This window comes from Chroicocephalus ridibundus, chromosome 1 (assembly GCF_963924245.1).
Source record: "Chroicocephalus ridibundus chromosome 1, bChrRid1.1, whole genome shotgun sequence".
Lineage (NCBI taxonomy): Eukaryota > Metazoa > Chordata > Aves > Charadriiformes > Laridae > Chroicocephalus > Chroicocephalus ridibundus.
In genome coordinates this window covers 69,287,160-69,304,920 of record NC_086284.1, presented here as the reverse complement: position 1 = coordinate 69,304,920, position 17,761 = coordinate 69,287,160, and the positions used below count along the sequence as shown (strand labels likewise).

The following is a 17,761-nucleotide window of genomic DNA, read 5'->3' as shown; positions in this document are numbered from 1 at the left end:
GGTTTACCACATGTGATATTTTAGTCTGATATGGTACATACGTGACTGTAATTCTCATGACCTTTTGGAATGATACCCCGCTATAAAACTAAACTCTTCTTTTAATAAAAAAATATGTATATTGTTTTTCCAAGCTATATGAATGACATTAAGTAAGTTCCAAATTACCCATTAATTTAAGTTATGCTAATTACTGTTATCCAATTTAAATTAATAATGGTTCGATAAAATGTCAGTATAAACCAGGTGTCCTGAAAGCAGCAGAATTAATAGCCAAAATTCCTAGGGATGATTTATGTCCTATTCTCCCAATGATTGTAATACCCAAAGTCCTGCCTACATCCTTGCACCTTCTTAACTATACAATGAGTGTCCCTCCGTACTTCCTAAATATTCTTTACTTATTGTGAATACTCGCGTGGATCTTTCACGTGCAGTAGCCTTAGACAATTCCAAATTACCCATGACCTTCTCATCCTAGTGCAGTACTGCCAAGCTCCCAACAGTTTCAAAAGACAATACTTCATTCAGAGGTAATGATTTACTGACAACAAATGCAGACTGGCTGCCCAACAACTGGCAGGAGCAGAGATGATCTGCTTTTCCTGCAGTGAGAACACTAACCATGTAATCCCCTGGAAGCATCCAACCCTTCACTGAAGTTTGCAAATGGAGAACTGGTTCATAAGTTATTAGGGAGAGACCAACAGGCTGATCATGTAAACTTCATTTTCCCTGGAAATCTGGTTAATGCAAAAGTTAATTCTTAGAATGCAATTGCAAATAAACAAATTAAAAAGTTACTATGACACGAATTCACAAAAAGTATAGGATTAGGGAATAGGTATTTTTAAAAGTGTGCACAAGACAGTCACTTCAGACTACTACTATCTTTATTTTCCCTCTTCACACCTAGTAATAAAGATGGAAATATATTTTTCTGTTGTGTGCTGAAACCATCTCTTTCCATGTCTCCCATAAAAAAATAACTCCTTGCCAACATGTTTTTTCACACGTAAGAGTGAAAGCCTCTACAGATGTCTGCCCACAACCTATCTCACAAAGTATCTGAAAATCCAAGAATTACTGGTTTTGCTTTGCAGTGACATAAAATTTTGGATGAATAAACTACTGTTGTACTTTTAAATGTAAAAGAGTGGTACAGGAACTTCACAGGCAGCTTTTTCACGACATGCCAAAGGCAGAGCACGTTAGCTACTCAAGTGTCAACGTTCAAATGCGACAAAATCCACTGCAGTAAAATCAGCCAATTATTCAAGTCTAGCAGAAATTTTCTAAATTTACATAAAATAACCCAATTCAGATTATCAAATTTACTATGTAGACAGCTACATCACAGGCACAAAATATGACTTCTCAACATGCATTTTGATCATTATTTACACAAGTAGCATGAAATTTTAATCATCAGTCATATACTGCTATGCAGTATTAATGATATTTTGTAGCTCTTAGAATCCATGTGTATATATTGCAAACATCTTTAAGGACAAAGAGGATGACCATTTAGTAACACATTTTTGCCTAGAAGAACAGGATAGTCCCTATTCTGGAAGATATTTAAATTTACAAGTCAACAAAATGGAAAGCACTGAACTTCCTCTATGGAAAGAGACGCTTTCTATCACACTGCTGAGGATGACACTTTTTATCATTTCCTCTGTAGCTTCATAAAAAACCTTATAGGTAAAACAGTTCTACGGAGGACCATTTTTATAATCTAACTCTTATCTTGAGTCAAGATAAGACTTGCAGTCTTACGCTGCAGTCAATATTGCCATGAACAGATCTCTAAAAAAACCTTTCCCTAGACAGAGATAACAAGATATCAGCTGATAGTGCATGTTCTTAAACTTAAGCCTAAACCCAATGAAAAGACTGTGGTCAGTTGCAGTTGGTTTTAATCCTCATTCACCTTTGGTTCTCTATTTATGAAAAGGATTTTTTCCTTTCTTGTTAAGAGAAATGTCAAGAGACCACTGTGATTCATGGTCAGCTCAAGATCATCTGAATGAACTGATCTTTCAATGTGCCTTGACATTAAGACTTCAGAAAGAAGTGCCTCTTCCTTGGCCACATTATTCTTATTTAATTATTGTTTGAACAATATATAAATTAGACCTAGTCAAAGTGAAAAAACACTCTACAACTGCAACTGCCTTAGAACTCCTGTGCAAAGTACAGGTGAAAGCAAAGAATTTAAGCCACTGAAAACAATTATTTGGAGGGAAGCCATTTAAGAGTAATTTATTTTTACCAGAAAAGAATGGGTAAAAAGAGTCTGATCGCTAAGTAAAACAACAAGTAAACAAACCAGTTGGTTCAAAGCACTAGAAACTGGTTTTAATGCAAAGTTGTATTTTGTTTTCATGTCTGTTTTAAGTTGATATTTCCCACCATGACTATGAACAACTCCTGAAGCATCAGTTCTTCCCCATCCAGATTCTACCCACTTACAAAATACAGTCCCATCCACAAAATGACCAAAGGAAGTTGGAAGAGGGAGAGGGAGACGACAGAAGGGAAATAAAAGATCAAACAAACTGGATACAGAAATTGTAAATACCTCCTGCAGAAAGCAGCTTTACTACATGAAACAACCAAGCGTCTGTAACCCTCTGCTTAACTTTCCTTTGGAATCCTCTATTAACTTCCTACAGTCTAGGCAAGAGATTTCTTCACCTGAAAAGGCTAGACATTTGTTATTACGGCAGATAATGTGGGAAGCCAACAGTGTAACCAATGATTTTGTAAAAGTTTTTGTTTCAGTTCCTTCTGAACTTTGAGTCCAACCAAATCATTGTTCAGAATCAGACATTATTAAGAGAAAAACTAAAAGAACATGCTAATATACAATGAAAATAATTCAAAAGGCATAAAGTGGATGTACCTGAAGGAAACTGACATTCTCCATGACAAAAATGAAAATCCCCAGGTTTATTCTAAAAGAGAAAGATTTCAGAAATACAACTAGCTTGTATGCCTTTAAAAGCAACGCTCATATAATCCCATATACTTCTCCATGAAGATGACTGAATGAACATACTTAGTCTGACTTTAAAAAAAACCAATTCTTTCCCTCTTGGAAGGGAGGGTATGTATGAACTGTGCCCTGTATTGGGTGATAGAGTCAAATGTGAAGTGAATGGATGCTGAAAGCAAGTGCTGCATATAAGAAGTCCTTTACCTGACTGGTTTGTTCTCAGGGCCAATGTCTCTGAAGCCCATCTCTTCCAGTCTGCAGCGTCTGTACAACTCATAATGTCGTGCATGAGTCTGCTCTCTTAAGTCTTCCATATTTGTGCAAATAAGCATCTCGCGAAGCTTTATGAAGTCACAGTGGTTCTCATTTTCCACTAATCAGTTAAAAGAGGAAGATTTTATTATTATGCACAAGTAGAAAAATTGTCAAAACATATTTTAAACAGCATTGAGATTCGTTTATTTTGTTCACTAATTATATTTCCAGGAAAAGATATCTCATTTATTATACTGTTTATACTTACAATTTCTAATATACGCATTGAAGCACTAACTGCAAGTACTGGTGAACATGTTCCAACACACCCTGATTTCCTGTTCAAGTTGAACAACAGTAAACTTCCATCTTTTTTTCATCCTTATTTACTGATAATCATAAAACTTTGACATTTGGTAGTCCTACATGCACTGCCACCATACTAACCTACCCAAATATTACATCCACCATCTCACAGCTTGATTACAGGGATGCATCAGTGCTGATGAAACCAGCAGTTAGTGCACACCTCAAGTACTAATTGTTAAAGTCCTTAAACTGTGGATCCAAAATACAATCAATGCGGCATCAGTGGATAATACTAGCTCCTTTTAGTATTGCTGAATTTTATACTTCAACAACAACCACCAAAAACTCATAAAAATACCTTTGAGAATTCATTTACCTTGTACAATGCCCCAAGGGTACTGGCGAGCTCTCACCATTTTGTTTCCAATTCTCACCTCTTCTGTACTTCCAACTACGGCAAATGGCAAATGCCCCTGTAAACAGTTACACCGATACAGTCTTACCTCTCAGCATTCTTACGTCAGAACTGAAAAGCAAACCCTTCAGAAATAAGTTAGGGGAAGAACCCCACCATTTCAGGAAAAGCCAACAGGCAGTTTCAAACCAAAAACCACTTTGAAGAGGTCAGTAACTAGTCAAACTACTGGTACAAAAGTCAATCTACAATTACTAAGCGAGGAGGAGCAGCTGATAGACCAGACGGGTGTGCTGCCAATTCAGAGGAACCAGGACAGGCTGGAGAAATAGGCCAACAGGAATCCCATGAAGTTCAAACGAGAGCAATGCCAAGTCCTGCGTACCAGGAGGAAGAACCCCATGCTCCAGCACATGCTGGGGGCCAACTGTCTGGAAAGGCACTTTGCAGAAAAAGACGTGGGGTTCCTGGTGGACAACAGGTTGGACCTGATTCAGCAGGTTTGCCCCAGTGGCAAAGGCGGCCAAGTACGTCCTGAGCTGCCTTAGGAAGAGTATCATCAGTAAATAGAAAGCTGCTCTAGAACACATCCCTCTGATCTGCGTTCAGGCAGAGTTCATGTCCCCAGTAACAGTCACAAGACAATCACAGGTTTGAACCCGAGGTATGGTTACTGCTGTGGGCTCGGCCAAACGGCCAGAAATACAGGCTGGGTACTGACTGTCTGTGTGTTGATCCTCAACAACTGACCAAATAAAAAATAAATTAAAAAAATAAGTAACCAGAAAATAAATCACTAACAAAGCATGAAAGGGGCTAAGTACCAGACCACCACCCTTTCCCACGGCAGAAGGACCTCTTACTGAACGAGAGCCTGCACAAGTGACAGAGGTTGGGACTGCAGAGCCATACACTCTGGCACACCGGCTCCCCCTCCCTGCTTTCAAACCCCAGCACATACAAACTTATGTTCGCACGCATCTACAAACATAGGCACATGAAGAGCAAATACAGACAGAGCGCTCAAAGCAAAAACTTCTCACTTCACAAGCCTAGTTGAAGCTGGCAGATACTCTTGGGAGGATCTAAAAGGACAACAGTAAAAAAGGCAGAATTATATCTGACTTTTTAATCCCCAGAGAAAATTTGTCCTATTTCAAATATAAGTACTAAATAAAAGGAAAAAGCAGATGGAAGACTTGCTATCCTAAAGACCAAAGGAAATAGGAGAAATGAGTCACTTTGAATATCTTCCGTAACAGATGTAAGGTAGTATTTGCTGAGGCAAAGAGCACAGCCAATCCGTCCATCTATGTTAGCAATTATATATTAATTAACCAGAAATTAGAAAAAAGTATTTATGAGTGAGAACCAGATTTCTGTTGCTGAGCCAGAAAAGAAAAAGCCTCCTAAAACAAGTGGTATCAACAGCAGAGGGACAGGAAGATTTGCAAGCAGAGAAAACAAAAAAAACAACAAAACATATGAACTTTTTAAGGAGAGAGCAAAATAAACAAACTTGTTACCTACAAACCTATAAGCCTCAAGAGAATGGTGAAAAAAAAGCATGAATCAGCACTAGAGACTGATGCTTTAGTACTGAAATATCAATGTTTTTGTCATTTACTTACATTCATGATGGTATTAATTTTAGAAATGGTTTCATCGTCAGTTGGAAACTGGTATATCTGGACGCCATTACTAACTAATTCACTCATGATTTTGTTCTTGAACTTCTGTAGTTCAGTTTTAGAAATGCTGTCTGCTTTGCCTATAATTGGTATAATGTTCACCTATTAAAGACACAAATTATATGAAATGTGTAAGACTTAAATTTTTATAAATTAAATTGTTTGGTGATAAGTTCTTTAAAACTTCCCCCACAGTCCAAACTTTTCTGTCAATTGATATCAAAGCTTCACAAACCATGAAAAACACGTTCATTGGCATAATTTAACAAAATAACAACAGATTATTTAATATACTCCCTTAAAATTAATTGATTCTGAGAAAAGAACAAGGAAGGAGGTCTCATGCAGTGGAGTACTCAGAAGAACAGCAACACCTACTTTTTAACTAAACAACATTAAGTATTTTTGTCTCTGCTAAAAAAATAGGTTGTTTTCATTTATAGCACCAGGGGACACGGTTCAGGTGTTAAATGAAAGTTGACAGTTTAAATACGTAAAGAAAAAGAAGCTGGCTACCAAACCCTGCCTAGCCCTGAGCCTCTTCCCTGGGTTCCCTTCAGCTACAACAACATCTTGTTCATCTCACCACTGCATGGTGGTGGTGAAGGAGAACTCATTTGAGTTTCTCAAGTATCTACTCCGAGTACAGGAATGACGGAGACTGAAGAATCTTTCTTACTAGTCTTTACACTAATTATTCAGAACTCAAAATTCAGTTCTACTGAGCTAAACTGACCTATTTCCTAAAATAGTTATGACAGTAACTTAGGAAAGTAGTAGGTGCCAATTTTTTCTTTAAGATACTATCACCACTCCCAAAATATACATTTTTTTCACAGCTAGATACAAAGAATTAATGCTAATGTCCAAATGTTTTGGAAAAACAATAATTCTTCCAGATTTCAAAAGACAGAGTTTTACAGAGTTCCTTGATCATCGATGCAAAAAGGAAGGAGAAAAAAAGAAAAACAGAAAAAGAAAAAAAGAAAAAAGAAAGGAGAAAAGACAAAAAAGAGAAAAGAGAAAAGAGAAAAGAAAAGAGAAAAGAGAAAAGAGAAAAGAGAAAAGAGAAAGAAAAAAACTTGCATGCTTTCTTTTTATTCTTCTGTATATTCTGTGTGAATGGAAATGCTTAAGCATGGACCGTCAAGAATGGATGATTTTGAAATAGGTCTTCATTCTTAAGCAAAATGTCCAAATGAAAAAAAAGCATGCCGACTCCAAAGTATGACTTCTAAGATTACCTGATGATAGTCTTGAATTGTGTAGCATACACAACCTAAGCATGTATGGGGTAAAATATCTAAAATCAAATAAAATGCTATAATATTTTTTTAATAACTGAGTTAAATTAGTATTGTATAAACAATCTATTACAGCTAGGAGTAATTCACAGCTTCAATCAAATTAGCTGAGGGACATCAATTTAGTTTTTCTATCATATAGCTTTAAAAACGGATGGAACCCAGAGTCTTCAGGATTAAATTAACCTTTACTCTGTCTTTTCAACAGGAAAGTTTTTCAACCACTTGTTAATTAGGAGAGAATTTCTTAGACAGTGAATTGCAGAGAAAGACTGCTGAGGCGACTAGTAACAAAAGAAAAGCAAAATCGCCAGAAACTGTGGTTACAGCTATCAACTTTGATGTTAAATCACAACCATTGCATTAAAATTTAAAAGCAATACTACTCTGGCTTCAGATAAACAATAAACAAACAAAAAAGTTATCTTTGCTTCATCTGTTAAACAAAATTAATTTCTGCTTGCAGCATTTGAGGTTTACTTGAAAACTGGTATCTCGGTACTTTCATCCAAGAATAACATTAATTGAAAGCACACGTTTGAACTAACAAGAGACTTAAATTGTATACAGACGTGCCCCAAGTCCCACTGCTCCCTCCTATGCCTACTGCTCACTCAGAAACCAACTGACTCCCTCCCAGCCTCTTCCCCAGCTACAACTCTCAACAACTACAAAACTGAATTTTGCTACAAAGCTATGGGCCATTAATACAGAATCACTTTAACCCCACATAAAAAGTCTACACTTGCAATAAAACCAACAGTCCTGCCCTTCCCCTTGCCTGCAGATGCTCATTGCCAGGTAGAACTAAAATCTGTGCAGCTGCCCAAGGAGACAGATTACTTTTCAGCGTCATCAGTAAAGCAAAAATCTGTAGCTTTGAATTTGAATCAGTTCCCTCATGCAGGGAACTGGCTGCCCAAAACACTGCAGCATGCACAATGGGAAGAAGCAGCTGAGACTGCCTCATTCAATAGCAATGCAGAATGACCATATAAAGTCACCAGGATAAACTCTATCCATGCACATTACTTCTCTGTTTGCTACCACCAAATTCAGCCCCTGATCACCCTTCTGCCTGAAATGCAAAGTGTTGCTTCCTCCCCTCGATTAGAAAACTTGCTATTACTCTAACTTAAGACTTTCATGTAAATCCTTACATTAATGTCAAAATATCTGTTGCCCCTTTACGCTATAGAGAAGGAAAAAAATACATATACTTGAAATTACTGTTGATTGATATCTTGTAGGCTGGTTGAAGTGTATCTCTACAAAAAAAAAAAGTCAAGTGTTTATGGGTAAGGTTGAAGGGGAAGGGAAATAAGGGAGATGTTGTGCTGGGAGTATGCTACAGACCACCTGGCCAGGATGAGGACACAGATGAAGTATTCTATAAGCGGCTGGCTGAAGTCTCGCAATCGCCAGCCCTTGTTCTGGTTGGGGACTTCAACCTGCCGGGTATCTGCTGGAAATATAACACAGCAGAGAGCAGGCAGGCTAGGAGGTTCCTCGAGTGCATGGAAGATAACTTCCTGACACAACTGGTAGGTGAGCCTACCAGGGGAGGTGCCTTGCTAGACCTACTGTTGACAAACAGAGAAGGACTAGTGGGAGATGTAGTGGTCAGAGGTCGTCTTGGGTTTAGTGATCATGAAATGGTCAAGTTTTCAATTTGTAGCAATGTAAGGAGGGGGGTTAGCAAAACCTCCACCTTGGACTTCCCGAGGGCAGACTTTGGCTTGTTCGGGACACTGGCTGAGAGAGTCCCTTGGGAGACAGTCCTGAAGGGCAAAGGGGTCCAGGAAGGCTGGACGCCCTTTAAGAAGGAAATCTGAAAGGCCCAGGAGCAGGCTGTCCCCAAGTGTCGCAAGTCTAAAGGCCAGGGAAAATGGCCAGTCTGGATGAATAAGGAACTTCTGATGGGACTTAGGAATAAAAGGAGGGTTTACCACCTTTGGAAGAAGGAACAGGCAACTCAGGAGGAGTACAGAGACCTCGTTAGGTTATATAGAGAGAAAATTAGGAAGGCAAAAGCCCAGCTGGAGCTCAACTTGGCCACTAACATTAAGGACAACAAAAAAAGCTTTTACAAGTACATCAACAAAAAGAGAGCCAGGGAGAATCGCCATCCCTTACTGGATGCTGGGGCGAAAGTTGCAACCAAGGACGAGGAGAAGGCTGAGATACTTAATGCCTTCTTTGCCTCCATCTTCAATAGTCAGACCAGCTATCCCCAGGGTGCTCAGCCTCCTGAGCTGGAAGGTAAGGATGGAGAGCAGAACAAACTACCCATAATCCAGGAGGAAGTAGTCAATGATCTGCTTCTGCACCTAGACGCACATAAGTCTATGGGGCCGGATGGGGTTCACCCAAGAGTACTCAGGGAGCTGGTGGGAGAGCTCACCAAGCCTCTCTCCATCATTTATCAACAGTCTTGGTCAACAGGGCAGGTGCCAGATGACTGGAGGGTGGCTAATGTGAGGCCCATCTACAAGAAGGGTCAGAAGGAGGATCCAGGGAACTACAGGCCTGTCAGCCTGACCTCGGTACCAGGAAAGACCATGGAGAGGATCATCTCGAGTGAGCTCTCACGGCAAGTGCAGGGCAGCCAAGGGATCAGGGCCAGCCAGCATGGGTTTAGGAAGGGGAGGTCCTGCTTAACCAACCTGATCTCTTTCTATGACCATGTGACCCGCCTTCTGGATGTGGGGAAGGCTGTGGACGTTGTCTATCTGGACTTTGGTAAGGCCTTTGACACTGTTCCCCGCAGCATTCTCCTGGAGAAGCTGGCAAATCATGGCATAGACAAGTATATTCTTTGCTAGGTTAAAATCTGGCTGGATGGCCGTGCCCAGAGAGTTGTGATTAATGGGGTGGAATCCTCTTGGCGGCCAGTCACCAGTGGTGTCCCTCAGGGCTCAGTTTCGGGGCCGGTTTTGTTTAATATCTTTATCAATGATCTGGATGAGGGGATTGAGTACACCCTCAGTAAGTTTGCAGAGGACACCAAACTAGGTGGGAGTGTTGATCTGCTTGAGGGTAGGAAGGCTCTACAGAGGGACCTGGACAGGCTGGGTCAATGGGCCAAAGCCAACTGTATGAGGTTTAATAAGGCCAAGTGCCGGGTCCTGCATTTCAGTCACAACAACCCCAAGCAGCGCTACAGGCTTGGGGAAGAGCGGCTGGAAAGCTGCCCAGCAGAAAAGGACCTGGGGGTGCTGGTGGACGGCCAGCTTCACATGAGCCAGCAGTGTGCCCAGGTGGACAAGGCGGCCAACAGCATTCTGGCTTGTATCAGGAATAGCGTGGCCAGCAGGAGCAGAGGAGTGATCGTGCCTCTGAACTCGGCACTGGTGAGGCCTCACCTCGAGTGCTGTGTTCAGTTCTGGGCCCCTCTGTACAAGAGGGACATTGAAGTGCTGGAGCGCGTCCAGAGGAGAGCTACCAGGCTGGTGAGGGGTCTGGAGACCAGGTCATATGAGGAGAGGCTGAGGGAGCTGGGCATGTTTAGCTTGGAGAAGAGGAGGCTGAGGGGAGGCCTCACTGCCCTCTACAACTACCCGAAAGGAGGTTGTAGAGAGGTGGGTGTTGGCCTCTTCTCCCAGGCGAATAATGACAGGACCAGAGGAAATGGTCTGAAGCTGCGGTAGGGGACGTTTAGATTAGATATTAAGAAGAATTACTTTACTGAAAGAGTGGTCAGGCACTGGAACAGCCTGCCCAGGGAGGTGGTTGAGTCACCATCCCTAGGGATATTTAAGAAACATCTAGATGTGGCACTTCAGGGCATGCTCTGAAGGGCAGAGATTGTAGGTTGTTTGGTTGGACTTGATGATCTCAAACGTCCTTTCCAACCATGAAGATTCTGTGATTCTGTGAAAAAATTTCCAAAGATTCTTTTTGAAAAAAACAAACAAACAAACTCAACTCCCACAAGGTACGCTCATGTCATTTCCTGACTCAACAGTAATCTGTATATAATTCTGCAAGAATGACTTCTTAAAAATGCGGATCTATTAGTTGAATAATCACTAGTTAAGCATACAGAAGATTCCCTTAATCTGCGAATGAAACCTGGATGGCCTGTAGTGATTCAGTCCTAAGCAAAACTACAGGATTTTCCAAAGTCTAAAAGCTAGAGGCCAAATTCTTAGCTAGTCATCCAATTTATAAGCACTAGAGAAAAATTAATTGCCCACAGATATGTCTGTTTGTTTCTCCGAGAATTACAGAGTACAGGATAACCCTATCCTATTCCAAGAATTCTCTTTACCTCTGAACTGTGTAATCTGGGCTCGTTTTGTACCAAGCAGACCAAAACAAAAGCAAAACAGCATACATGTGGTGGATTTAGGAAGAAACTGAAGACAACTTATGACATAGATTTATACATTTGATGTATGCATGTTGCTGGACCACCTTCTCTTCATGGAATCCTGTACTCGGCGAACGCACCCTGGGACTTCCACATCCTGGGAAATCCCGAGCTCCGAATTGCCACTAGGAGAATGCAGTACTAAAAGTATCACAAACACATTCCATAATGAGATGGAAACCAAACTACAGTTAAAGTATATATTTGTGTGTGTGTGTGTGTATACGTATATTTCTCTAGTAAGATTATAAAGTAGAATCCCTTGCAAAGGGATAAAACAACAAAGTTACATGTTGTTGATGTTCTCTCTGAGCCAAAGCAGAACCAAAAATTATTTAGAGTAGGTGGCTAGAAGCCAAAATCTCCCAAAGCAGAATTACTTGTGCTTTATCCTGATGGAAAAATACTTTCTCAGGATGCTAGGACTCATGGATCTATTTCCTTTTCTTTTGGAAGCAACAATGTTTTAAGGGGGAGTTCGGTGAAGAGAGGGCACAACCTAGAAACCAAGTATTTTTGTGGTTTAACACAACCTCCAAAACTCAAAGCAGAACAATACGCTCCATGAAACTATCCCATTTGATAGTATTAAGGCTCTTTAGCTATCAGTGCATATTACAGGGTAGTTTCACAAACATTTCAATCTGGCATAAACCAACACCGTAGCAGAAAGAAGTGACCCTGCTCTCCCTTACCTGTGTCTCACCATTCCTCCCCCTCACTTGCTCTGTGCTATTGAGAAAGTTCAAAAAAATGCAAAATACATCCACAAACAAAATGACAAAAATACCAAATGTGCTCATCAATCACAAACGTGGCATCGACAGCTGATTTGACCCTTGTTATCTTGAAGAAACATCTCATGAACAAGAAAATGCAGAAAGAAAAATAGCTCTAGTAAAGCACAAAAGGAAGGGCGAGAGGAACAGCAAATGCGGTTACGTTTTCAAATTTCTCAAAATTTCAACAAATTAAAACCAAATGATGACGGGTTTCTTAAAATGGGTTTAAACTTTTAGCTTCATCCAGTTCACACAGCCGCATAACAGAAGAAAGTCAGGAATTTAGGAAGTGCAAGTAATCACACTAGAAACTGCTATTTTAAAGCTTTCAAAACAAATCATGATGTAAAGTTTAAAACACAAATGCAGCCTATCTTAGAAAAAGCCATGCTGGCAAGGAGTTCTGTTCGTGGCACTTGCCTCTTCGGTTACCTATAACAAAGCTCTCCACCCTGCTGCAAAGCTTTTTACATGCCAACTTCCCAGCAGCTGCAAAACTTGACAGTGAACTAGAAACAAGCTTAATTAGAAATATTGCAGCACTCATGGAGGGTACCCTATCCAATCACACTAAGATGTTAACAGTTTGTTAAAAGTAAAGTTGGGGTGGTTCTTATGTTTTTTACTTCTGTTTGGTTTTTTTTTAAACCTCGTTGTTCTTTTTTCAAAGTTCTTGATGGATGCCTGTCTCTCTCCTTTTGATTTGTAAATGAACAGGTGACGAACTGCAAGCTACTTGCAGAACTAATTTATTCTGAACTTAAGGTATACCAGTACCAAAAAACATCCCCAAACCAAACACGCAGATACAGAACTGAAAAGTGGAAGAGGATCTAAAAGCCGCAAGATGCTTCAGAGAGTAAGACAAATTCTTAGAACTCTGTTTCAAAGTCTTACCTTGCTGTCTAGGCTTTTCATGGTTAACAAATCTAGAGTTTTTAGGGAATGGCCTGTAGGTGAAATGAAATAGAGGCAGACATGGATGCGAGTGTCATGGTAGCTAAATAAAGAACGTTTAATTTTCAGTTCTTCCTGGAGATAAGCTTCGAATTGTGCATCTATATAATCCACTATTGGCTGACAGCTGTAAGAAATAAAATTTACAACCAGAGATTAGCTAGGCCTAAACAAAACCAGACTAAGAAAGGAATTCCTCTTGTATTGTTTTGTGGATTTTTGCTTTACGTGTCAAAAGGTTGCTCAAGTATCTACCCAGTACAGCAGAAAATTAAATGTACAGAGTAATCTTAATTTCTGAAACGCTACTAAAAAAAGAATTGTGCACCTAATACATTTCCTAGCTACTATTAGTGAAAAAAGCTACGTAAAGTTAGTTATGATTATAACCGATCTTCCCAAGTGATGTTTTAAATTTTTGCAATCAAGCTGTGCAACTGTAGAACTCTTAGATACAAGGACGACACAAGAAACTCTTAGGTACAATACAAGAAAAGAAAGAACATGCAATTACCAGTACCAAGAAATAGGACCTCCTTTATCTTCTGAAGATGAAGTACTGTACATGAGAGAGCTCTTAAATAATAGACAAAAATTGAAAAGGAGGAACGTAAGAGAAGAATGTAAATCTGATTTGCAGTTAAGTACAGTTTAAGCATACTTTATCCTACTTAAAACCAGATTATAATCTGCTTTCTAAAAGGAAGTATTGCTGTATGTACAAGCAGGGTGCCCTTACATTTTTGCTGCTACGCAGAAGTAGTTGTTACACACAAAATTAAAAGAAGGACTAAAAGGCAGCTTCTACACCACATATCAAAGCCTCTAATATCTATACTAATATCTACTTGCATCTCATTCATCCAAGTCACTAGCAGTAGCTATTTTTCATTCATATCATAAACCATCGCTCTCGTGATAATCTTAATGTGACTCTCTACCCTTCATTTATAATTACCACCATTTAGGCACTCATACAGCACAAAAGTTTGCTAAAGTTCTTTGCAATTAAGATGAAAGAAACAAAATCTGCTGAGAGACAGTTCAGTATTTTCAAACCTTCAATTCATAAAAGCAGAGACTCAAAAAAAGTTCTGACAGTAGTGTCGTACCTTTACATCTTCTGATTAAGCTGTTCAACATAAAAAGCAAAGAAATCCATATGATGTTCCTTCCAGTTTAAGGTCTTCAATATGTTCCAATCAAATTGTTAAAAACCCTATAGATCTAATCTATATAATCTACGGTACTTTATAAACTGTTTGGTTGTTTAAAAAGTCTCCCATTGACCTTCTCCCTGCTTTCCTCCACCCCAAATGAAACGCTAGTGACTATTGCACATTTTATTGCACATACATTTACAAAATATTATATCATAAAGAAAGGGCCACAGTTCATCTGATTTTTCAAATCATTTCCTAGATGAGAAGACAAATATGCTTACTTTGGTACACAGAGAAAACAGCTAACCAAATATTTGAAACATAGGTAAGACAAATATTTACTACAAAGCCCAAAGAAAAATCAACTTGCAATTGAAGACCAGAACTTCTGCATACCATAGCAACAAGAGGGCACTAAGAGGGCACTTACCTATCTTCTTTGTTTATCTGGTCACCAAATCCCACTGTATTTACAATGGTCAGCTTCAAAAGAACATTGCTTTCCTGGAGTTCGTATGTCTGGGCTCTAAGTTGTACGCTTGGCAGAAAATGCGATGACATGGGGTCATCAAAATTGGTGTTAAACAAACTGTTTATCAAGGTTGATTTCCCACTTCCAGTTTCCCCTAAAGTTAAACAGAAAGGTTGGGGAAGATATTTTGCACATCAAATAAATACCTACTAAGCACAGAAAGTGTTACCACAGCAACTCGACAAATTTACACAAAAACTTGTCGACTGATTTCTCCGAGCAAAATGGTTGCCTGCATTCCTTTTTCATAATGAGCACTAAATATCTTTTAGTTAATTTTTTCATCCTACAGATAAGAGACAGTATCCTGCTAATGAGTAATAAGCAAAACTGTCTCTTGACACTTTGGTTTCTTTAAAAGTGTGAACTAATTCCCTACAGATTTAAAAAAGCCAAGTAACTAGCTGTGAAACCACGGGGTTCAACACAGGGGTTTTATGGATAAGGGTAAAATACTAGAGCAAACATTTGGTAAGGATAGAAAGACTTCAGTAACACCACCTTGGAATGTTAGGATTTTTTATCTGAAGCTCTTTGTTACAGTAAAAATAGAGCATAGCCAAATTTACTCAAAAGAAGCTGCCCATAAATCACTAAATGCATGGCATCCATTTTCAACATTTTTGGTCTTCATATTGTTTATGAAAATGCTAAATATAAAAACAAAGGACAGATACAAATAAGCAAAGCTGGGGAAAGAGGTGGAATTATAGTTCATGCTTTACATTAAAGAAGGAGTTTAACATTGCAACTGTTGGATGGGTACGCTACTAAAGCCTTAAGCCACCCAGATACTACTCACCAATGCAAAGAATGTTGAAGCAGAAGCCCTGCTTGATGGATTTTTTAACCAGTTGATCAGGTAAGCTACCAAAACCAACATGCCCGGACAAGGATAAGGTTCGATATCCATCATTTTGCTATAGAAAAATAATTTTAAAATATGTCAGTGAGGTGAGCTGCAAAGCAATTAGCAGTGGCAATAAAGGAACTCTACTAGGAGGCTAGAACTCATTCCTTATGATTTACATGGAACGAAGAAAAGCAAAAGTCTGAAAAAAAGATCTGGCAAATCAACTTTATTCCAAAATTTTACAAAACATTCAAATTTACTTTGCAGGACTATTTGCAGGCTCAAAGTGATGTCCACGTTTTCCAAAAAAAACCACATGAACAAAATAAAGTAGACAAGTCCAACTGAAAAAGTAATCTGAAAACTGTAACAGACGGAAAATAGATCACAGTTGGTCTGCTCTTAGAAATGAAGAAAAAAAATATTTAAAAACAATTTAAGCAGCATAATTCAAAACAGAGACCATAATCACAGGAAGGTGTATGTTATCAATCAGAACTCACTCCGAGTAGCTGGAATTGAAATTGTTATTTATGTAAAATAATACAGTACCTTCACACCAGGGCTCTAGAGATATATATTATTAGAAATGTCTGGAGGTGCACATTCGCTTTCAAACTTCAGCTAGCAATCTAGCATCATGAAATCAAGGTAATAAGCATACTAAAAATGTATAAGATTAAAAGGAAATATCTTGGTTCATAGCAATGAACCGTATTTTTAAACAAGCATTCCATATCTAAAGGGTAAACAGTGACGGGTCCCTACTATTCTTTCTGTTTCCAGTCCACGTGTCATTACTGGTTCCTGAGGACATGTATATAGCCAACAGTATGAAAATTTTTATTTAACGCTTACAAGCCTATAAAAGTGCCACCTTTTATAATAGGTATGCATTGCAAATTTCAGAATTCTTGTAGCTAAAAGGATATGGACATTCCTGACAGCAAATACTTGTCCTCTTCTTGTATTGCACAGTACTTTTTGTGGGGGACTACGGACTGCAATAACTCTAATTTTAGACTATTATAATCAGATAACTCCATTTTAGACTAATATAACAAGGAAAAATGTATAAGCAAAGCGAACAATTCAAAGAGAAAACACGACAGCTTAGAGCTATAAAAAAAAAAAAAAGGGTCATTCAAAGCATGTCTGAAAAAAGAAATTCCTCAAGGTATTCTACCACATGGAAATTACTATTAAAAAGGGCTGAGAAACACTGAAAACTGTTAGTATCCTGTTCGTTTAAAGACAAGTGTATCATCTGAGACAGAGTGGCGGCACACCTAACAACTATAGTTGCACAGTCTGATATTCAAACCACCTCTATGGCCACCAATAGAAGACAGTTCCTCTAAAACAACCCATTAAGCCTCCACACCAAAAGCCGGTGCAAGAGGCTCAGCATAACCCTAGAAGGGAGGCCTTTCATCTTCATGTCACCAGCCTTAATCCAAAACGTGCTGGGCTACCCTCAAAATCCCAGCATAACCGGGAGTTTGTTACTCTCCAAGAAAAAAAACAAACAGGTGGCTTGGATTTCAGCGGACAAACCACGGATACCCAGAACCTTACTGACCGTTTCCAGAGGTCATTAGAGTAACTACTATGTCATCCACAAGAAACTATCTCAGGATTAGAAAGCGTTTAGCTGAGGAAACTGGTATTACAGCTGTATTTGCTGTTCAGAGCTATGCGCAGAAACAGACGACTGGAGTCCTCAACCATTAACTCCGTAGCCACTGTTATATTGGCTGTTTATCCTTGAAAATTTGACTACATTTCTGTATGAAACCGAGGACAATGAGAAATAATAAACGTGAAAACAAGGTGCCTTCTCTGTGCTTTGCTCAGAAAGCTATGGCTCTGCTTGTACTCAGCAGACATCTGGCTGTATCAGTACTTAAAAATTCATTTCACATGTCCCAGACAGTTAATGTCCCTGTATTTCTAAGTTTCTCCAAAGAATCATAGAATCATAGAATCATAGAATTGTTGAGGTTGGAAGGGACCTTTAAGATCATCGAGTCCAACCTTTAGCCTACCCTGACAAGAGCCACTTCTAAACCATGTCCCTCAGTGCCCCATCTACCCTTTTTTTAAACACCTCCAGAGATG

General features: G+C 39.2%; 1 protein-coding gene across 5 annotated transcripts in view; it reads right to left on the bottom strand.

Annotated features, from left to right (window-relative positions):
• Positions 1-17,761, bottom strand: part of SEPTIN10 (septin 10) — a 40,664-nt gene that overhangs the window by 13,477 nt on the left and 9,426 nt on the right. Inside the window, exons 2-8 of one of the 5 annotated variants that reach the window (XR_010071569.1) lie at positions 15,590-15,707; positions 14,686-14,881; positions 13,033-13,219; positions 5,615-5,776; positions 3,945-4,041; positions 3,209-3,377; positions 2,912-2,963 (exon numbers count right to left, since the gene is read on the bottom strand). Coding sequence is in view for 4 of the 5 variants with exons in the window: in XM_063338500.1 (XP_063194570.1) it covers positions 3,209-3,377; positions 3,945-4,041; positions 5,615-5,776; positions 13,033-13,219; positions 14,686-14,881; positions 15,590-15,707 (929 nt within the window). In the remaining variant the exon portion in view is untranslated. The other 4 variants (XM_063338500.1, XM_063338515.1, XM_063338530.1 and 1 more) reach the window with 4 other exon arrangements.